This window comes from Acipenser ruthenus, chromosome 3 (genome assembly GCF_902713425.1).
Source record: "Acipenser ruthenus chromosome 3, fAciRut3.2 maternal haplotype, whole genome shotgun sequence".
Classification (NCBI taxonomy): Eukaryota; Metazoa; Chordata; class Actinopteri; order Acipenseriformes; family Acipenseridae; genus Acipenser; species Acipenser ruthenus.
The window spans coordinates 72,788,032-72,812,149 of record NC_081191.1 but is presented as its reverse complement, the minus strand read 5'-3'; the positions used below and the strand labels follow the sequence as shown (position 1 = coordinate 72,812,149).

The window sequence follows — 24,118 nt, the reverse complement described above, 5'->3', positions numbered from 1 at the left end:
TACTGTGCGCAAATGCTCTACGTTTTCTGGAAAATGTTATCAATGTACACAGTTGAATTTATCAGAAGTGTAATTGGATTATCTATTTCAAGTCACGTAAACACAGAAAAGTGTCATTTTCAGAAAGCCTGTTTTTAGAATAGATTTGTTTTCTGAAAACTTGATCTCATATAAACATACTGAAGGAGTACTATTAACTGGTTTCATACTGAATGACGAATACGAAACCATACTAAATCAGTATAGTGGCTGACACATTACAAAACCACAAATATAAAACTGTGAGCAAACATGCACTCCCTCCTCGTTACATATTCTTATCGAAAGGGGAAGCATTTTAACAAAAGCCCACATAATATTAAACTTTATATTTGATAAGCTCAGTTGTTTTGCCTGCATGGCCATTCCATAAGAATGTGTTTGTTACACTAATTGATTTCAAGCTAATAGCAAGCAAGATTTCCACCAGCATTTATTTGAACTTACTTGTCTTCTATTTTTTTAGCTTCCTGTTTGCAGCGTAAAAAAGTTTCATATTTTTTGTATATGAACTACATACGCCCCCCCCCCTGAACATTTCTGTAATAGGTCATAGTTATCAGAATGTCAGATATTTCTTCCTGATTAGTAAGCATGTATTCACAGAAACTGATATGTAAAGTGAAGGCTAAAAAAAATTCTTAAAAGGATACGGACAGCTGTAGCTGAGAACTCATTATAGTGACATTTTCATTATGAAAGCACACATTTATTTTCCCAAGCTAAGGTCATTTTTTAAAGAACAAAAGTCAAGATATTTAGGGAGGGAATATTGACCAAACAATTCACCTTTCCCTGAGGTCTCAGGTATGTATTTTACTCGCGAGACAAGCCTTTCATGAAACTTACTTAAATTGCCCATTATTATTTTTTTTTTTTTTTGTATTATTTAAGCTCAAATCAAACAAACACAACTTTGATACATCGGAATAGAAGGCAAACTTGCGTCAGTAATTGTCTGTATTGTAGGCTGCATTAAGAAACTTGTTCCGACTTACAGTGTGATAAACATGTAAACTGTAGTCAAGTATGCCACGTGTCTTGTGTACAGCGAGCATCCTGTGTATAAGGAGTCATAATGCTTCTAAAAACTTGAAAATTACAGGTTTAATGCATCACAGGATACACTACATGCTATTTGTGGTAAATAGCGGTGCATTGTCCAGGGCTAAAGCCTTAAGGGTTACATCCAGTGACAGATTTAAGAAAATTATGAAAATTAACAGGAGGCACAAACAGCTGTACAGAAGAAAACAGCAAGCTGCAGAAATAAATCAAGTTACACAATACTGGCCCAGTAAACTAGTCAGCAAACAGGGTTGTTTAGACAGCAAAGAATTCAAAACTTCCATCAAACCATGTGCAGGCCTTCATTCTGTTTACTGTCAAATAAAGTTTACACATGACATAGCCTATGATAAAATTAGCCTCTTTTTAAGTTATGTGAACAAGTTATTCTATGAAATCAACATTTTAATCCATAACTTTGTTCTGGTTTCTGCTGACTGCAGGACACAAGCAGTAAAGAGCACTGCCAGTTTTCTGCTGTGTCTGGGATTTAAAGAATTAATATATAACAGCGTGCCTGAAGAAAGCCGGGTCCACAGCGCTATTGTTGTATGGCCTTGATACATATCAAGCTGCTGTCTCCTTTCCTTCACTTTCATGTTGTCATCAAGTAAAATTAGTCCTGGGACAAATATCTGAAAGAAAATATTTTGACATGTATTTGGATACAAAAATCAGATGTTCGTATTCGCTACAAAATGACAAAAATACTGTGCACTTATTTACCGTCTCAAAAGATTTTGCGTGACAGTTTAAAAAAAAAAAGTGAGATGAATATTATATATATATATATTATAGTTTCAAAAGGTATTAGTCCGTTGTACTAGTAGCACAATATCGTTAGTTTAACCCTGCATAAAATCACCCCCTTAGACTCAATAACTGGTTACGCCACCTTTAGCAGCAATAACTGCAACCAAACGCTTCCTGTAGTTATTGATTAGTCTCTCACAGCGCCGTGGAGGAATTTTGGCCCACTCCTCCATACAGAACTGTTTCAAGTCAGTGACATTTGTGGGTTTTCGAGCATGAACTGCTCGTTTCAGGTCCTGCCACAACATCTCAATGGGGTTTAGGTCTGGACTTTGACTAGGCCATTCCAAAACTTTAAAACTTCGTGTTCTTCAACCATTCTGATGTAGACTTGCTTGTGTGTTTCGGATCATTGTCTTGCTGCATGACCCAGCTGCGCTTCAGCTTCAGCTCACGGACGGATGGCCTGACATTCTCCTGTAGAATTCTCTGATACAGAGCAGAATTCATGGTTCCTTCAATGATGGCAAGGCATCCAGGTCCTGATGCAGCAAAGCATCCCCAAACCATGACACTACCACCAACATGCTTGACCGTTGGTATGAGGTTCTTACTGTGGAATGCAGTGTTTGGTTTTCGCCAGACATAACAGAGCCCATGTCGGCCAAAAAGTTCCACTTTTGACTCCTCTGTCCATAGAACATTGTTCCAGAACTCTTGAGGATCATCCAGGTGCTTTTTGGCAAACTTGAGACAAGCATTCATGTTCTTCTTAGTGAGCAATGGTTTCTGCCTTGCTACTCTGCCATGAATCCCATTTTTGCCCAGTGTCTTTCTGATGGTGGAGTCATGAACACTGACATTAGCTGAGGCGAGAGAGGTCTGCAGATCACTGGATATTGTTCTAGGGTTCTTTGCGACTTCCTGGACGATTTTACACCTTGCTCTTGGAGAGATTTTGGCAGGACGGCCGCTCCTGGGAAGATTCATTACTGTCCCAAACTTGCTCCATTTGGACAATATGGCTCTGACTGTGGTTCGGTGGAGCCCCAGAGCCTTAGAAATGGCTTTGTAACCCTTTCCAGACTGATAGGCATCAACAACTTTTTTCTGGAGGTCTTCAGGAATGTCTTTTGTTCGTGGCATGATGTGCCTCTAGAACCTGTGTGCTGACAACTTCACTCTGATGGTAAGGGCCAAAGTTAGTCAGATTTATATTGGGCATAGCTGGCCCAAATCAGGCCTGGTTGTTAACCAAAGTACTCAAACAGCTGACCCTAATTATCCCTTTAACCCTTTGCGGTCCTATGTCGGACCTGGTCCGACATTGCAATTATTCCTATCCGGTCCAATGTCGGACCCTGTCCAACATCATCAAAAAGACGCAAAAGACAGGTTTCTAGTCATTTTTTCTCCAGAAAAAGCCAAGAAAACCATTCAATGGCCGAGTGGGAGCGACAGTAGCCGAGACAAGCCGAAAAAAAAGGGGCATATCTCATGAATAGTCATACTTGCCCCTGGCATCGGATAACGGCGGCCATAAAGAAACAAGCTGGCTGTTACTGCATCAGCGCTCAGAGAATATCATGGACATTTGCAGAGCTTTTTTGAGATGTTATAGTAATAAAATAATGACTTGGATCGCATTATTGAGGCGTTTGGTGATAAAACGAGTGATCAGGAGATGATTGATCAGTATGTACGACTATTATTATTATTATTATTTTTTATTTCTTAGCATATGTGAAAGCTATAGCGAACAAAAGGGTGGGGCGGGGCTGGAGATGCCTAGTGAGTGCAAGAGGCAAGCACATCATTCTGAAATGCCTCGCTTAAACAGTACCCAACTTCCTGAATGTTGTGTAGAGAGTTTTATACAGATTGTATATATTATATTTTTTTTGTTGAGACTTTGTTATGTGGAATATAATAAACGAGAACCAAAATGGTGAGTTTCTTTCCCATTCACTTTACAACGCCATTTCCACGGTTGTTTTATTTGAAGTGTTTAAAGTTAAGTTTCAGTTTCGTTTGCTTGTTCAGCTACAAGGCGGCACAAGTAAACCTCATGTTATTAAAGAAAAGCTTAGTTTTTATCTTGTGCTTTAAACTTCCTTTAGTCTTATTCTGACTAACTCGTCTTCCAAAGTTTAACGATTACAATAAGTCAGAGGTGCAATAATCACGTCATGAAACCCCCGCATCGATTTCATAATAATGAATAATATGATGACATTATTGATCTGCAGGTTGGCCTGCTGTATTAGATGGGAAGCCAAATGCCATACTTTTGGTACTTAATATTATAATGAATCTCTGGCACTATTTTATTTTTAAAATATACAGTAAATGGAGCTGATACTAAATCACCAAGAGAGGCAATCGGAAACCAATGCTTTACTAATCTTTTCTTGTCACAATACTAGGAACCAATTTTCATTCCGACATGAAAATGAAAATTATTGGCACGGTCTACAGTAGGCTTCACGAAAAGAGGACCCTCTGGCCACAGCTGTTGGCTCCAGCATTTGGAGCCAGGATCTGCCCACGGATATTGCAGGCGTCTGTGTAGAATAGGCCCATTTTTTATCCATAGAAATCTCTCTGAAACACTAACATAACTCCATCTTATTAGTTCATTATAGATTTTATTATTATTATTTATTTATGTTTTTAAAGCACAAACAATACAGTCCAGTAAACATCCCTTTTCCTCTGTGGATTGAGGGCACCAAGTAACTGCTAACATTACTTCACTCTAATCAACGTTTGCTGAAATTAGCCATCAATTCCAAGTCTCAGATAAGTCAACAGCATTACGGGAATCAGCCCACCAGTGTAAACTCCTTTATTAAGAGCACATTCCAGCCAGCTGCTATTTGCTCTAGAATCCATGCAGACAATGTGCTTAACAGTCAACCCTGACAAACAAAGGAACAATGGCTAAAGGTCAAGCATGAATAAAAAATGCGCCCACCCCCAAAACACACAAAGAGGTTCTTGTACTCTCTGGAAACATAATCCATGTAATTCTATTTGTTATTCACAGGTATAGATAAATCTAAAATCAGATTAAAATGCACTTTCATTTGGTATAGTTTGGTTAGTAAATTATTATTAAAGATGAAAGATGTACAGGTACTACCAAAATTAGAACAATTAAGGTTGCTATCTATTTGCATAAAGTATCATCAAATTAATTACTGAAAACAAATGCAGCGACACAAAAACAAAAAAAAAATGTTGTTCATGTAGAACTTTCTTTTTTAATTCAGGATTTTATGCTCATTAAGAAAGGTTAAAAGTAGTTATGTCTTTTACAGTGCAATTACATGAGAAAAGTGTTCTCTCTATCCTGCTGAGAGCTACTTTAACAGTGCCTAAATTTTTTCCTTTCCCTCTCCTTAACAAAAGGCAAAATCGGGGCAAGGAATTTAAAATGTTAATTGGAAACACTGATGCAGTGCTTTAAACAACCCAAATCAGCACCAAAAAAATGCACTGTGGAAACGGCACGTGATGATTTGATCTTTCAGAGACCAGGAATATTCCATCTCTAGTAACATTTCTAATTATCCCTTGGCCTTTAAGAAAACGACAGCTTAATTATGAGGATTTTCACATAATATATATACCTACGTGTCTGTTCTGTATCTGTTGTCTCACCAACAGTGAATGATTATGACAATAGTATACTTTGATAATTCAAAATATACACTGTACTACAGCTCAAATTCAGAATCATGAGCGGAACAGAACAAAACAGAAAATACTGACATGCAGCAATAAAAATATTGTGCTATAACATGGAAAAAAACAGCCCAGTCCCCCCATCCTTGGCAGCAATGCTTAACTGGGAATCTGAGTACAGACTTCATTACACTGTATTGATCAGACCAAACAAAAGAACCTTGATTTATTGATCATTCAAACTGAAAAAAAAAAAAAAAAAAAAAAAAAAAAGGCTTCTCACCAAGAAATGCCAGGAGCTGAATGCAGGTCTGACAATATCATGCTGCCTTATTGGTGAGAAAAAAATACTTGCATCAAACACATTTTCCTGAGCTGCCATAGTACTTTTACACAGGCAGCTTCCAAAATGTATGTTAATTATTTTAGTACCTTAAACTGGGTTCATAATATGGGAAATAACTTTTTGGTTAAGCCAGAAGTAGGTCACCATGCCATATTCTACAAAAAATTTGATTCTCAAGATTTTTAAAAAAGTGTTGCGTAAGTTTTAAAGCACATTATTAAACATGTATCCACTATACCAGTTATAGCAAACCACAAAAAAAGAATATCTAAGATTTAGACCCCATTGACACTTTCGATTTAAGGTGGCCCAGGGTCTCTCTCATATATGAACACTCCAAAAAAGAAAAGGCAGCCCAGATTTAGGCCGCCGTTTCAATAGGGCCCAGGGCCTGCAATCCGAGACCAGGGCCGGCCTTTACATATGTATGAACGCAAAGCAGACTTTTCCGGCCTTTTCGTATCACATGACAAATGTGGTTACGTAGCTCAGTAGACACTCTCATACTCTCACGCACATGAACGATAAATAGAAAGCTGAATGCTCTGCTAGCCAAGATGACAGCGTATCAATATTGAATGACATCACACAACTCCAATTATAAAAACATTAAATAAAAAATCTAGCTGGTCAACGTTTCTTTCACATAATATACAAGCTGCAGTGCATTCATAATTATGCTTAATTTGTCACAATTACCATTTCTTCCTGTTATTTAGTAACTAAGCGATAAATATAAAAACTGTAGGATTGTGGATCTCAATAATGGTGCTGGCGACCTGCATATTCAGCCACCATTGTTTATTTTGCACACAATGATATACATGGTTACAGAAGTGTGCGTCTTTACATTAAAATGCCAATCATTTCTTTTGGCTGCTTGCTTTTACACACACATGAAATACTGTTCTCATCCACAAATATTAAGATCGTTGATGCACCATGTGAGGGTGAGACCCTCACTGTAATATTTCCATTCCTGTTATTGTGATTATTATTGTTAATGTTATTCTACTGGCGATAGAGCAGTGGTTTATTATGTATCGAGTATGTTGGTGAGCAAAGTGTCTACTGGTAATGTTTAGGGACTAGAGAATAAAAATGACAATGATAATAATAACAAGTAAACAGAAGAGTTTAACGATCATGTTTGTAAACAAAGACAGCACAATGTATTTGTTTAGCTGATAAAGGGTCGGGGATTCGGCTGAATGACATGTTTATTAAACATCATACACAGTTGGTGATTCATTCTTGGACACATGCATCAGTGTGGAGTAGTGGTTAGGGCTCTGGACTCTTGACCGGAGGGTTGTGGGTTCAATCCCCAGTGGGGGACACTGCTGCTGTACCCTTGAGCAAGGTACTTTACCTAGATTGCTCCAGTAAAAACCCAACTGTATAAATGGGTAATTGTATGTAAAAATAATGGGATATCTGTATAATATGAAATAATGTATAATGTGATATCTTGTAACAATTGTAAGTCGCCCTGGATAAGGGCGTCTGCTAAGAAATAAATAATAATAATAATAATCAGTCTGCACTGCCGTCAGTACAGAATGTACTTATACCAAGCACTTGCCAATAAGTGACTGTGTAAAAAATTAAATACAGTTCTAAACAACAGTTTTTGCTAACTAAGCCCTATAATAAAAGTGAACTTAAATTGAATTGGAATTAGAATTATATGCCTCACAAAAAAAATAAAAAGATACATCCATTATCAAAACCGCATTTGGTTCAATCAGTCTTTGGGGCTTTTCATTAACCTATTTTTCAAACCATTCCTTTAGAAACTAGTAGTGTTAGTTTAATCATAATAGAATTGTGGTGAATTCTACATGGTTTAGGCAATGAAGAAATACCTTGGGGTACATGTTTAAAACAAATCATCACTTTCCCTACATTTTAGACAAACTGCTTTTGAAAGACTTCAAAAGATGTGATAGACATAAAGGACATGGTACATTAATTCCAGAATTCCTAATTATATCATACAGAGTTGTAGTTCTGTACAGTAGTGAGTGTGGATCATGATCTGCTGCAAGTGTATGTTAATTCCACAGTTGTCAAGAACAATAACTAAGATCATCATGAAATGGCCTTAAAATATATCCTTGCTGCCTCTCAAAAAAACAGAAGGAAAACTAAAGCTATTTTCAAAGTAAATTCTGCAATACAAAGGTGTCCGTTTTAAAATTATACATCCAGCATTTTAAAGGTGTTTGGAAAATGTGTGCTTTTTGTAGTTCAAGATAAGACAAATATATTTATTTAAAAGGAATGGCTAATTAATTTGCAAAACAATGCAACGTTTCTAAGCATTACCGAGTTACTATTAGTTTTCCCTAAATTAAAATAAATAGTATCTAGAATCGTACACATTAACACATTGCTAAAAAGACCAAAAGTCCCATATAGCAAAGTCCCTGGGACCTGCAGTACCTATATATGGTGGGAATGCCAAACTTCAATGTTTCCAATACCCTCAAGCACTGTAGTTGGTTTCCCGTTTACAAATAGAGAACATAACCTCATTTCTGCATTTAAAAGTGAATAACCTAGAGCTAAACAGTTATTCACTTTTCTCCCTCCCATTTTTCTAGTAAACTTGGTCAAATTTGCCTGAATGATTCCATTGAAAAATCAATGTAGCAGTTATTCGTTGTCCAATTGTTGATCTTCTGATCTTTTACTGCACTAAAATGCAGAATAGTATCAAATGTATATTTGTATATTTATACGAGCTAGACAGTTTTGGACAACATTGTTTTAGTAAGTGTGAACATTGGGATCATATTGTTCAAAGTGACTGCTGTAATAGCAGTCTGTGTGGAGTACTTTGTGTTGTAATACAGACGTTAAAAATAGTCTGCAACGTTGTCTAATTGTTTAAGACCTTAAAAGGTTTCTATTTATTTTCCATGATTGCATTTATTTAACGCACTCAAACGGTGAATTATCTTCACTGATTCAGCCCTTCTCGTTGTTTATCCCCTACAGAATACCCCGCCTCATTTATAACCCAGCTACAGAAACCGTCCCCCCCCACCCATTCCCCCACTTTTGAAATCAAAGTTAAGCCACTGCCTGTACTGACCATTAGTCTAATATGTAAATCTCAAGCTTAATGCTCTACTGCCAAATGCATTTTTTCCGTACAGCACTTAATTCCGCGTTAATATTCTTTTGATTCTGTGTTCTCGTTAACACGGATTCCGTAGGGCCATAAGACCTGAAAAAAGGCAATGCGATGGAGATACACAACAACGCAGGAAGTTGGTCTGTCCTTAATTTATGCAAGATGTATTTAGAGTGATCACGTGGAAGAACAGGTCAGGTTTCCTTAAAGGGGAAAACCATAGAAAGGGAAACATATCTTTGCGGAAAATATGCAAAAATAATTTGATACATATTTTACTGTTAAGTTGCGTTTAAATGTATAATATAAATGTTTAAACGAAAATATTTTTAATCCACATTTACCGTTTAAACCCTTACAGCCCTAGAAAAAATAATTTCCTAAAGGTACATTAAAATATCCAAAGAGTTTTGTTCCATCAATCAAGGGCAAACAATGGAAGAGGCAATGGTTTGACTGCAAATTCAAAAGAAAGGGAAATAACATCAATCTCAAAAGCAACACCTTTGTAAATGCATCATTCCTAGAATTGACATCCTTCTCAAACTGTGAAACTTCAGAAGCAAGTGAGAAATTCAATGCGACTGGTTCTTTTGTGTATTCAGCCTAAGGAATCCACCCTACCCCCTTTCAGCATGGTGCAGATACCTTGGAGCATGGTACTTTTACTATAACATTTAGACAAACCTACAAACTATTTTCTAGCTTAAATTATGCCAAGCACTTGTTAGCACATTGTGCTTTTCTTTTTATGATTTTAAGACTAATAGGCAGAACATTTGTTAAGTTTACTTTAAACCTACACCAGATAGAAATGTATTTTACTAGTAATTGTATTCATTTTCAAGTTTTGTTCAGCTCTTTTCTCCTTTCGATATATAAACCGCTTCAGCTGGCAAATGGAATTGTATTACAAGCTTTGCTGAATTCCATGATGGAATAAATAAAAAATATAAAAGACATAAATTGCTCTATACCTCAGTAGTTCAAATATTCTACATGCACAACAAAAAGCTCCACCATATGTTTTGTGTGCTGTGTGAAGGCATTACCAAGAATTGTATTAACAGTTTGTCAATCACTTTATGACTGCACTTTGAAAGCACGTTTTTTGAGGTACGGACAGGAAATTCTCTACCAGATCCACAGTATCTTCTTTATTTCTATACGATTGTAGAAATGTGACAGCCAAATAACAAAAATAAATAAAAAGGAGGCAAAGGGAATACATTTTAGCACAGTCGTAAATCACTGACATTATTCAAAACAATTCCTTTTCACCACTAAAAAGCCAGTCCTCTTAAAGAGTAAGTAGCGAGGTTCTGAAAAATATCGCATTATATGTCCACACGTATTTAAACAGGTGTTGCTACACCTGTTTAAATAACGTATCTGTCATTTCTCTGTTCATTAACATCCTGACAACTTTACACTTATACCTTTAAAAGCTATTTTTAAAATGGCTGCTCTAGTGAACCGATAGTAGAAAGATTATTGCCCACATTACCAAACAGGTAACAGAGCAATAACAAGCCACGATGTGGTATGGAAAAGAAAAGCCAGAACACTCGTTATGTTTTCCTGTTTTATCGCTCTTCCTGCAGTGATTTAGAGGACAGATCTCAAACACCATGCAATAGAGCGGCCATTTTGAAAAGAACTTTGAAACAGAGTTTAAAGTTCTAAGTGTAAAAAGTTGTCAGGATGTTAACAATGAAAAGAGATATTACAGGTACATTATTTGAACAGTTGTAGCAACACGTGGGGACATACAACGCTATATTTTTCGGAACCTCATTACTTACTCTTTAAGGTTGCTGTCCTTTTTTTAAAATGGCTCAGTGTATTTTCCCTTTTGTTTACATTTATTTTTCTGGGTTTATTCAGCATTTTGGGTGAAAATAAATGTCATATTCACTCTTAAATAATGTGACATATGTAGCAATTATTCTTTTCCTTATTGAATAAAAGTGTATAGTAAAGCAATTCTGTCAACAGATTAAAATTTGTTTTAACATTATATATTGTTTTACTCGTGAACTGCTTTTACAGTACAATGAACCCATAACCCAACAGAACAGTGTCATAATGTCAAGGAAATTACCATTTAGAAGAGGCTGGCCTTCAAGTACATTCCGAGACACTGCTGCATTGTACACATCTTCTGAAAATCCAGTATTGCACAACTGGGATCCACTGCCTTCAATGGGTATCTAGGGGACATAAAATGTAATAAATGAGTATTTTTCCTTCATATAGTCCACTCCAAAATGGATACCAGTTTACCCTGCATCCTAAGGCTCTACAAACATATGTTGTTTCTAATGGTTTGCAATTGAGGTAATGAGGGCAAAAGGGTTAACCATTTGCCAGGACACACAGCAAAGCATGAACAGACCCCATTTGTTTGGAGGTTTGAGTGTAACACAAGCCTTTTGCCTCCGATCACTAGACATTTGAGACGAACACCCATTTTGCAGTCAAGTGGAAGGAAAGATTATGTAAATAAGCATAAAATGTTGAAAAACGTTAAGACAACTTATTAGGACAGCAAAGCCACCTGTTAAATAATTCATCATTCAACCAGTCAACACTAAAACAATTTAGCAGACATGCAGCTGGTTGTTGTGCATTAAACAAATTTGTTAGGACTTCTTTTTTTGTTACATGATAAAACAAAACTTCTTTGAATAAGTTCTTAGAGAGCTTTGCATTTAATATAAATTCCAGAACTTCCTAAGGTTCTTAGGTCTGCAAAGTGGCAGTGAATGAATGAATCATGAAGGCGGCCATTTGAAACTCAGTTCAGTGAAAAGGAATCTTCTATTGTTTGATACCTCTGTTGAGATTCCTCTTTGCTTTTCAGCAGAACGCACACAATGGCTCAACAAATCCCCCTGCCCCGTATAAAAAAGGGCACTATTTTTAATGAGCAAACATTTTCTAATTCTTCTTATAAATATAGACAAATGAACAGGACATGTGTATAGGATAAAATGAAGATCTGTTTTTATAAATGTGTTGGAATATTCCATTTGAATTAAATACAGCAGCAATTAAAGGAAATGAAGTATGCTTTATTTTGTAAATACCCAGAAAACCTTTTTATTAAACACTCAAGTAAAACTGATCTTTTTTTTTCTTCCCCCATCCCCCCAGTTCTCAATTCAATGATAAAATGATAATTACTGAAAATACATAAGTAATTCTCTGCCACTTTTCAGTTAATTTTAGACAACTAAACCTCATTCAAAAATAAATACAACTGTTAAATTATCCAGAACTCAAAAACTATCCATTGGTTATGTGGTAGGCATTGCACAGTAGCCTATAATGAATGAAGCTGAATTAAAAAAAAAAAAAAAACACATGAAAAAGTTCTGTCCATGGAACCATTGACAATTAAAAATACAAACTGCATACCTCCCTCTAATATTCCAATATGTGGGTGTCTGTTCTAAGAGACATAATGAATTTGCTAAACTGCATAGTCTAAAATTAACTGCCAAGTCTATAGGAAACTGATTGTAGACCCCCATTCAATCACACCTACTTCTAAATCTAATTTTGTGGGACGCTCAAGAATGTGAATTGGGAGTTTCAAAGCGGTAGTGCATCGTGGGTATCGCTACCAATTGCCACTTTCAAATCTTTTAATTTTGTATAATAATAAATAATAATAATAATAATAATAATAATAATAATAATAATACCTACAGCCCATAAAACCATTTGCCAATTTTAAAACCATCCAATTATATTCCAACATTAAAGATTGAAAATCAGTCAATGTAGATATTAAGATCTCTTAAAACATTTCGAAGAAAATGGCAACAATTTGAATCTGACTGCAATTATAATACGTGAAGCGCTAATGTTCTAACGGTAATAATACATATTATATAATACGGCTATGAATTGAGACAGTAAAAGGTTAATTAAGTACGGAATGCTCAAGTAAATATAAAAGGTTAATTAATTAAGTACGGAATACTCAAGTAAATATTGACGTACACAACTTGCAACTTAAAATCAAACCGCAAAAAAAAAAAAAAAAAAAAAAAAAAAACCTTCAGCCAAGCCATTTAAAACATACCTGAGATCTCTATATAAACTATACAAGACAATAACAAAAAATTAATCTGCATATATTTATTTGGGAAAAAAATAATGTTTATGTTTAGCACAATACAATACACGAATACATGAGGTCAGCATAGAAAAAGTGAAACACCGTACGAACTTGAAAAAAAAAATACAGTAACACGGAAGGGTCTCGCGTTTGACAAAAATAAAAAAAAACGGCACATAACTGGTAGTATTTATCCAATTTTTTTGTGACAAACGTTAAAGTGCTACAATGTATCCAAATTCACACAGCAAGCCACTAGATGAGGGACACTCGTTGCTTCAAACACCATGGACAGTAACCTTAGCAAAACTAAACCACGAGTACTTGCTCATATCTAGAACCATACAGGCAATAACACAACAACAACCTCTACTAATCCAAACCAAGTCATGGACATACTAGAATTCCTCTGAGGAAGCTTATTCATTTCATCATATTCCCCAAGTCATTTTTTCTGCAATTACACGAGGAAGCACCCCGAACATGCTGATAGAAATAGCACCACTCGTTTGAAATGTCACGTTAAGCACAATTTAGCAACAAATACTGGGTATTGCATATATTAGTTTCCCGGTGTTAGAAGTGTAGCTTTTTTGTTGTTTTCGTTATGCCTGCAGCTAACCGAATCACTGTCGTGCACAACATGTTTTCTCTGGCATCGTCACGTAAAACATACCCGCACACCCGGCTACAAATAGATTCGTAACAAAAAAAAAACATTACCTGCAAAGCTGCAAGCAGCGATAGCAGAAGCACCCCTGCGTCTCCTCTCAGGTACATCGATAATGCTTTTACTTACTCCTTCAGAATCAGTATTTTAATATTTGTTCCACTCCCGAGTTGGACCGATTTGTTGACAATGGTGCTTAAAACAACGGCAGCAGTAACAACCAGCCTCTGATCTGCTCTCCTCCCTACTGAGCTCACACTGTGGTACTGAGGCTGCAACTCCCTTTACAGCCAACCAATACCAAACCCCTTGTACAGACAGACACCACACTGTCTCCCCCTGCTGGTCATATCGTCTATTTCACTTATTTGTCTAATGGATTTTACTTGAAAGTCCGGAAGTTTGGCTGGGATCAAAAACCCCTCCTCCTTCACCACAACAAAAAGAAAATCTGTGCTTTCTTTCTATCCCCACCCAGCCCCCCACACCAATGTTTCCGAAGACGAGGAGACGCAGGCATTTTGCAGTGGGAGATGTGCTGCAGGTCTGAAGGCATTGTCTTCACTTTCTTCCCGCCTCTAATGTTGTTGGTGGCTGTTTATATTACCATGATTTAGGGGTAATCTCACTGTGATTCCAAATCTTGCAGGTTGCAAGCAGTGATGTAGTCCTAAATCTTTAAGTACCAGAACGCCAATTAAAATATAGATTTTTCTTCTGCCTCCATAGCGCCGGAGCACGTAACTAATACTGACATTCTGTGTGCTTTATAATAATAATAATAATAATAATAATAATAATAATAATAATAATAATAATAATAACCAATATTTAAACTTAATATGAGGGGCACAGAGGCAGTAAAGCTTCCTTATCTTCATTACTCGAGTTGTTTCCTAATTTAGTATCTACAGTAGGGTGACCATCGTCCCCGTTTTCCGGGACAGTCCCCGGGTGAGGTACTGTGTCCCCGGAACGGTCCCGGTTCATGAAGCTCGTCCCCGAATAAACTTACTATTAATTTCTCGCATTGGTCTAATGTAAATACGTTAGAGAGAAATATCCATGTTTCTATAATTAAATTACATCCAACCGCTTTCTTGATTCATCACTGACATTCCTAGTAACCAATCAGGTTTTGAGTTTAGTTGACGATCCAACCTCCGTTTAAAAATATAAATTAAAAAAAAAGTTACCGTGGGTTGATTGACAGAAATTCCTACCACTCAGTTTGTAATCACTGACATTTCTACTGTCTGTAGCCTATCGGTCTAGTTTGTTAAGATGACCCGCTCTTGTTTCAACTGCCGCTAAATCCAGCGAGTGTTAAGTACTAGACGTAAGAGGACATTATTTAGGATTACTTTGTTTTTTAATAAATGCATTACCATGTTATGTATTTTTGTCTGAAAATAATAATAATAATAATAAAAAAAACATGCTCGGTTTAGATAGGCTAACTGCATCGCATGAAAAATAATGTTGTAATGTTTGCTTTTTTTAAATGTAAAGTTTTTTGCAACTTTTGAAATAGATTTCACATTTGCCCAAGGCCTTTTGAAGAAAACAGCAACATTAGAAAATTATGACAATATGTAATTATTATGAAAAATGCTATTTTCTGAGCACTGTCCTGTTCCGCGGCGCATGCACAGTAAATATAGTTACTGCTGATCTCACATGTCATCAATGATAATATCTACAGTTTTTGTGAATTAACTAAAGTTATCAAGGGTGCGTCTTACTACTGGTAATAATGGAATGAATAACTATTTCATTTATAAGTATTTATTTTGAGAAAGTAATCGAGAGTAGTGTCCATTATTGGTTATAAAGACACTTGAGAATAAACGTGCATTATGTCATTGCAGTCGTTCAGGTTAAACAATGTCTTGTAACCTGCCCAAACATCAATATGTTTCAACAAAACTTTCAGGAAGTATTGTAACGTCCGTCAGGTCATAGAATAACATGTTTTTATCCATGTATCTCTAAGAAAAATACACAATAAAAAATACTTTACATAAAAAAGGACACAATTTCCAATATGCTACTGTAAAAAAATTGATTTACAGTGACATTTTCTAGGAAGAGAGTCAAATACAGTACAGCCAAAAATGCCTAGGTGGAGCATCCCACTTAAAAATGCTTGGTCCTGAAAGGGTTAAATAAGCATGTACCACTTATGCACAGCTGCAAAAAGCAATGTACCTCCTTTTCACATTAGCGAAACACCCATCAGATTGCAACTGATTGCACATGTACTGACATTCCACGGGTCATATTTTGGTAGGTACCACTTTCTGACGATGTACCACTTTCTAACACTACACCTGCAGTTTTGTCGTAGTTCGGCAGCCTTTTTTGGTAATTAAAAAAATATGTACATTTCTATACTAAGGCAGAGTAATCATTTGAAGTAAGATTTAAGAATATTGAACCTCTTTTAATTCCCCTATCCGTGCAGTTTTCTGGCTTTACCCACTCCCATGTAAGATGAACATTTTAATTAGCAAAATATATATATTTTAAACTCAAATCTCCCTCCCGTTTCAAATTAGTTCCTGCCGTGAAAGTACATAAAAGACTTTTAATGTCGACTACTATAAAACTCCTTTTCACTCACATTAATAAAAGTTTTAAGCTCTTAGCTATCATTCAGGGACCTGGCCTCCACTACCATTACTAGCAGTGCATTCATTCTTACATTTTACACACCCTCACTATTCACATCTAATAAAGAACAATATAATTAATTCTATACTGTACCTTGTAACCTCGCATACTCCTTTTCCTCTTGGTTTTGGCTTGCCGGGGTGAACGCCGACAAACGATGTATGCAAAGGGACATTTTTCAACATCAATTTTAGTAAGAAGCCAAGGGGAAATCATTTTCCATGGCTGCAATATACAGCATATCCAGCTGTGAGCACTCTTTTAGCTTCATGGCCCCGACTCTCTGGAACTCTCTCCCAGCTTTAGTGCGTACAGCTCTTTAAGCCTGATATCTGTTATTAGCTGTTGTCTAAATTGCTATTTCAGGCTTTTCATTCCATCTTATTTGTATGATTCTGTATGACGCATGCATCCACAAAGTTTAGAATTCACATCCTAGCCCTGTATTTAATGTAATATGGCTGTAGTTGATGTATAAATTTATTATTATTATTATTATTTATTTCTTAGCAGACGCCCTTATCCAGGGCGACTTACAATCGTAAGCAAATACATTTCAAGTGTTACAATACAAGTAATACAATAAGAGCAAGAAATACAATAACTTTTGTTCAAGCAAAGTGCAAGTGTGACAAACCACAATTCAATAATACAGCAGATAATAGTGATAGTTACATCAGGATATGATTAAATAGTGATAGTTACATCAGGATGTGATTAAATACAAAGTACTACAGGTTAAACACTTGGCAGATTACAGTATTCTGAAGTACAGGATTAAATGCAGTAAACTAGGGGGCAGATAAGAGCAAAATAAAGCACATTTACATGAAGGGTGATAGTGTCCCAGGATACAAACAGAGGAGTTCTACAGGTGCTCTTTGAAGAGGTGAGTCTTGAGGAGGCGCCGGAATGTGGTCAGGGACTGGGCAGTCCTGACATCTGTAGGAAGGTCATTCCACCACTGCGGAGCAAGGGTGGAGAAGGAGCGGGCTCTGGAGGCAGGGGAGCGTAGCGGAGGTAGAGCTAGTCTTCTAGTGCAGGCGGAGTGGGGGTGTAGGGAGAGATGAGGGTCTGGAGGTAGCTGGGTGCAGTCTGGTCAAGGCATCTGTAGGCTAGTACAGGAGTCTTGAACTGGATGCGAGCGATTTGCATTTTAATATGCCTGTATTTAATGTATTTGCATTTAATTTAATTTAATTTTTTTTTACTGTTTATTTAATGAAATATGCCCTGTATTTCACTGTATTTAATGTATTATGCATTGTTCCTCACTATCTTGTAAAGCGCTTTGTGATGGAGGTCCATTATAAAAGGCGCTATATAAAATAAAGATTGATTGATTGATTATCTTGCCAGCTTTGGCCGTTTATTTAGAAAGTGCAGATATTACAATAAAAAATAAAAAGTTTGCAATGGCTGTCTTGTCGATTTTAATGCGATAATTTGCAATCTGCGTGCTTTTCAACTTACTCTTTCTGTGTTACGTTGTGTATTTTTGGTGCATTATTAAAAGTTTAGGGAGTTCGCTGCATGCTTCTCTCAGGAGCTGCTGATCAGTGGCAACCGCTGTGTGTTACCACAGGAGCAGCTAAATCGCTGTGAACCCGCTTTGACAAAATCAGCAGCGCACATGTAATGACTGGAAAAATATAGCCCTGCGCATGCGCACAATGAGCAGTGGACACTGAATTAATTATATGGAGAACAGTTTTTGATACTACACTGGTTCTCCATGATATAGAATCCGAAACACACAATATTAACTGCTGTTAGTCTGCGGATAATCTGTATTTCCAGCGGTTATTATAAATCTGTTTTTTTCTGTAAAAAAAATAGTAATTTTGGAGGTTAACATTAGATCAAAATAGTTTTGTTACTAAAGAGGATGTATATAATTCTAAAATATATATTATTTTCGTGAGCAACAGACTTATTGTATGTAGTTTAATCTCCATGAGGAATGCGCTGGCACCACTGCAGATTGTTTTTTTCCTTTGCATGGGTTCTGAAATTTACTTCAATTGGTTGTCAGTAAAATATAAAAAGGTGTTCATATTTTTCCTTTCTTATAAAAAAAAAAAAAGATTACTTGAATGATATACATGCTGTGACATGTTATGCCATACAGTGGGCTTCATTAAATACATTGTCATAAACAGCAATTGGCATGTTTTTCTAAAAAGCTATAAGAAGAAGAAAATAATTTCACATCCCTAAAAATAACATCACTCTAAAAGACAATCTCATCATACATTTAATCTGGGAACATTTCCACTTCGATAATTCTTGGAATCTACTCATTAAAATACATGTAATCTTAGTCAGTGTTCTTTGTTTAGCAGATACATACATGTGAAAACAATAGCAGTGTATTATTATTGTACTTTTTTTTTAATTCTCAGCTGCACCACCTGGGTGCTGCTTTGTGGAGCAATATTAAAAACACATACCTGCTAGATATCCATTCCCTCATGAAAACTACTGTAAATAAAATACAACTGTTCATGTTTCTAAATTGTAGTATTTAAGTGGATCATAACAGTATACACTACTTTTCGATTTGTTTGCTCTAAACGTTTTATGGAATGCATGTTGTAAACAATGACTGCGGTTAAAGATTTTACTGGCAGGGCCGGATTAACAAATTCTGGGCAACTGGGCATGAAGGCATCATGGGCCCCTCCCACCCCTCCTCCTATCAACTCAACCACAGCTAGTTATATATGTAAAACTATGTCGGTTACAAAATTCAATTGATTGTTCAGTAGGCTACAGCAGCCAATGAAAAATGAACAGCAAACCATCTATAAATGTAATTAAATCATACATACCAGCAGCGAGCATAATAGCATGTAATAATAAATAAACATGCCTCTTACCTTAGAAGATCGGCCTCTTTCTTGATTTCTTCCTTGAGAATTCAGTCACCACGTCATCAAAGTCCAGCTCTCTGACAAGTTCGGACTCAATAGCCATCGATGAAAGCGCACTAAGGCGTTTCTGACACATACTTGTTCTGAGTTCGTTTTTTATTCTTGCCATTTGCGAAAACGATTGTTCACCCTCACAATTAGTTACAGGTAGAGTCAAGAAAAGTCTGAGAGCAACAAACACGTTTGGAAAGGTTGATTGTAGGCCATTTCTCAACACAATCTGCAGCAGTTTTGAGGGTGATTTATCCTGCTCATCTCTTACAAAGAATTTAAATTGAATGAGCTTGTCTGCAAAGCTCTGATCTAAATCAGTTGGGTAAGCAGAGGAAAGTGTATTAGCCCGCTTACAAATATCACTGGTGTCAGACTCCTTGCCATCAAACAGAACTCCAAAGCAATCATTCAGAGGCCTGTATGCATCCAGTCGTTGATTGAGACAGCTGAGTAAGTGATCAATCATCACGTTGAAAGTCTCAACTTGAAATTTGTGGCTCCCCTCAATTGTGACTTCATGCTCCCTGGTTTCATCTGCAAATGCTTTCCGTTTCCTTATCCGATGAAGGTTGTGCTGATAGGTCTGGCACACACCTCTAACACCCATGGCAGTCTTTTCAAATTCTGAAAACTGATCCCGAAGTGATGCCACAAATGACAGCAAAGACTCCAGTAGTCGCAGAGCAGTCTTTAAATCAATGTCGCTTTTCTGCAACAGCTCACTTGTCATCTTGAACCTGTGTAGGACGGCATCCCAGAAATGGGCCATGAAGGCTGTTTCCAAGCGTTCCATTTTGCCACACAACAAAGAGTTTCATGCATGTCACCTGACAAACTCCCCAAGCATCCCTTATTGAGCTGTAGTTCTCCCAAAGTGCTGATGTTGAGTCAGCGCGACAGCTCCATCGCATGCTTGATAAGGATTTCAGAGTCATATTTACTTTGATGTCAGCATTGTGAAAAACTTTATTCCACCGGTGAGTTGATGCAGCTCAAAAACTGTACATGGACTGCAGTATCCCAAAAAAATTACTAGCCTCTTGGCAGCTGTTCTCAATGGTATTGACACCAACCAAATTCAAAGAATGTGCAGCGCACGGTATGTAATGAATTAGTGGGTTTTGTTTGTTTAAATGGGCCTGAAGACCATTGTATCGGCCGGACATGTTACTGGCGTTGTCATATGATTGGCCGCGACAATTAGACAGATCCAAGCCCAGGTCACTGATCATTGCAAGTACACTGTCAGCCAGGCTCACCCCAGTATGGCTTTCAATAGGCTCGAATCCAATAAATCGTTCAACAACTTTCCCCTCATTATTGACGAACCTGAAAATAAAAGTAAGCTGGTCAACATGAAATAGGTCTGGTGTTGAATCCACGATCACTGAAAAATATTTGGCATGCTGTAGCTCGGCTGCAATGACCTGCTTAATTTTCTCCCCCATTAGCGCAATGAATTCCTCGCATATTGTAGAAGACAAATAGGATGTACTGCCTCTACCCTTCTGACCATATTTCTGAATGTGATCAGCCAAAAAGGGATCAAACTGAGAAATCAGCTTTAAAATTCCCAAGTAGTTTCCATTGTGCGCTGACCCTAGAAGCTCATCGTCACCACGGAATGGGAGGCCTCTCTCACTTAAAAACTTGATCACGGCAACAACGTGCCTCAGCACCTCTATCCAATACTTGCTCTCTCCCTCCAGTTGCCGCACAAGGGATGCGTCAACAGTACCAATTGCATTACATCGCTGTGATAACGCAAGCATATTAGTTCTATGCTGTAAGCTCTTCTCATGTTCAGTTATACGATCAGAGTGCTTCCAGTCGCTGAATCCTATTATAAACGCATTTGTTTTTGTGGACAAAACCTTGCAGGCAAAGCAGAACACATGTCCAGTACTAGGTGAGTAAATTAGCCAATCTCTTGAAACTATTTCTCCGTTCTGTAAGCGGCAAGAAAATAAATAATTTGTTAGGGAACGTGTCCTACCCCCAGCAACGTCCCGTGTTGACGCTGGATATTTGGCCGCTCGGTTTTGGAAGGCAGACACCCCGCTTTCAATTAACACTGTCCAGAGTCGCTCGTCTATCGTGCCCCACAAAGACGGGTCATTCATATTTCCATGGGTTGTGCTTGAGCTGGTGGCACTAACCTCTGGGACCGTGTCGCATGTAACACTGCTGGCTCCAGGTGGTGGTGAGAGACTCTCCAGCGGCTCGGGCTCGCAAGCGGGACTGGTGGTCTCACAATCAGCCTCATTGCTAACATTAGCAGACGAGCTAGCACTAGCAACAGGTGCCTCCTCTGACGAGCAACTAGCAACCTCCTTTTTAAAAAAGCTGTCGATAGAAGGCACACTTTGTAAAAGAGCTGCTCCTCTCGCTTCTTTCTCCTTTTTTTGCTTTCGCTTAACGTACCCGCTAGGAGTGTGTCGATCCATTCTTTTCTTCGCTGTCTAGCTACGTTTTTTTCTTAATTTTGTCAGCCTTTACATTAAACCCACCCTCCCTTACCATTGTACCAATCGTAAAGGGTATGTCTTCTGGTAGAAAATATTCACACGATTTAATTGGTCAATTTGTTGCGCTTAAACAGTGAGAGTGTAAACATTGGACAGTTGACTTGCTCATTTTAATTTATTTCAGTGGCATAAATGCACGTTACATGACATGTCGTCGGGGGCCCCCTGGTGGCCGGAGGCCCCTGGGCAACTGCCCCAGTTGTCCGTTCGGTAATCCGGCCATGGATGCTGGCTTCGTTTTATTAACATGTTTAACATATTAACAACTGAATGCATGGCTTCCATATACATGGGTTACAGTTTTGTTCAATGGCTTTCAGCACCCCTACGATAAAAGGTGTTCCAGCCCCACTGATTCTTTCAGTAAGTGAGGGTTGGAAAGTCTGTAACCCAAAATAACCCCCTGGAGGTTCAAATGATCTGTTATGTTGACTGATTGGGTCAGTGTATTTTGAGAAAGTATGTGCCATGTTTGTCAAACCACTCTGCAGTGCATATAGGAGCATTGTAATCCTGAAACCACACATTTCTGGCCCGGTAGTAACAATGCATTGTGGGATGGATTTGGTCTGCTGAAATGTCAGACTACTGTTAGAATCTCCTGTGCCTTTGGAGTTGGTGTATTGGTCTGCCACCACAAGTAAACACACACGTTTGATGTAACCACTGCTCATCATTAAGTGTGGAATGTGTTTCTGTTTTTTTCATGACAATATAACACAAACCTACTGTGCTCAACTGTGTAAAACATGTCAAGCCTCTTTGCTACCAGATGTACCAACTGTATGAATATGATAAGTGTATAGAGAGGCCTTGTTCTGTGGTTTCATAATAGTAGAGAGCCTTATTATTAGGACATGGGCTGACTATTAGATGTCATAATTAGGTACATTTCTGTAGTCCCACTGAAAAGTACTTCCTGTCACTGAATCCCATGCCAGATTCAGAGCTGGGTCCCAGAGGCAAATGCAATGTTTCTATTAAGGAGAAGAACCAGTGTTTTACCTGATTGCTGTAGTTTCAAGTACAATAGAGTTTAATGTGCAATTTAGATTAGTCAATTGCAAGATATAATCAGCCTCAACACAGAAACACAGTCACTTCCATTTTCCTTCCATTGTGTTAAAATGAATATCGAAGTCTTTATTAATTCAGTATAAAATATGTCTTTTAAGTATGATTTCTAATGTGTAAAAGATGGAGAATTGTCCTGATCTAACTGTCTTGACTTTTACAAGCTCCCTGAGGCTATAAGGTTAAGAATGTGGTCACCATATCTTCGTAGTTTTAGTAATGTGTTCCATGCAATTAAGATTTCCAAGAGTACCGATAAGCGGATCATTAATGGATAAAGTTTAGACAGTTGACTCATGGAAATCCTGGAAAAGTCTTTGAAAATTTGAAAATTGTGATTTCCAGGCCTGGAAATACCCTGGAAAAAATATGTAAAAGTTTTGGAAAAGTCATGAAACAATTGCTGAGAAAATGTTTAATATTATTTGAACTACACTATATGTTGTTAAAGACTACCGTTTTGTTTTCTCTGTCTCTGTTTCCTTGGCTGATTCCGCAGTAGAGTGTCTCAGTGCCATGCCCTCCTGACAGTCTTGGCAGATGTGTTTTTTAGGGGGAAGGCTCTACCGTTGCTAAGTAACGAACTTGGCAACGTAGACATATACGTCATTGCTTGACCTTTGCAAAGGGCAACACTAGGATGTACAGTACGCATGGGTGAAAAAGTCAAAATGGCCTCACCCAGGTCCATTCCTATGATTTGTGTATAAATGCCAAAGAAATGAGAGGGGGGTATATATATATATTTTTGTGTATCACAGAAAATTAAAAATGTTTTCACATTGCACTTGATTTATGTGACCTTTTAGAGTTTTATTTTTGTCTTGTTGAACTGTAACTTGATTGAGACCTAGGTGCTTAAACCATAGGGCACAGGGGAGAACTACTGGTATATATTTTGCCCCTCTGCCCCTTTTTTGCTCAGTGTATACACACTATTATTGTGTTATGGTTTTGCCTTTAAAAGGATTAAATATAGTAAATGGAAAGTCATTCAGAAGACAGCAGAAGTCTGACATTAATAAAAGATGAAGAAAAAAAACACAATAAAGCACACCCTATACGAA

The 24,118-nt window shown here is 37.3% G+C and overlaps 1 protein-coding gene across 1 annotated transcript in view; it reads right to left on the bottom strand.

Moving 5' to 3' along the window:
- LOC117394794 (cadherin-2-like) overlaps nucleotides 1-14,144 on the bottom strand; it is a 54,749-nt gene extending 40,605 nt beyond the window's left edge. Inside the window, exons 1-2 of the mRNA XM_033993375.3 lie at nucleotides 13,897-14,144; nucleotides 11,146-11,254 (exon numbers count right to left, since the gene is read on the bottom strand). Coding sequence (XP_033849266.1) covers nucleotides 11,146-11,254; nucleotides 13,897-13,953 — 166 coding nt within the window. The 5' untranslated portion in view covers nucleotides 13,954-14,144. The remainder of the gene's footprint in view (nucleotides 1-11,145; nucleotides 11,255-13,896) is intronic.
- Between the last annotated feature and the right edge of the window lie 9,974 nt (nucleotides 14,145-24,118).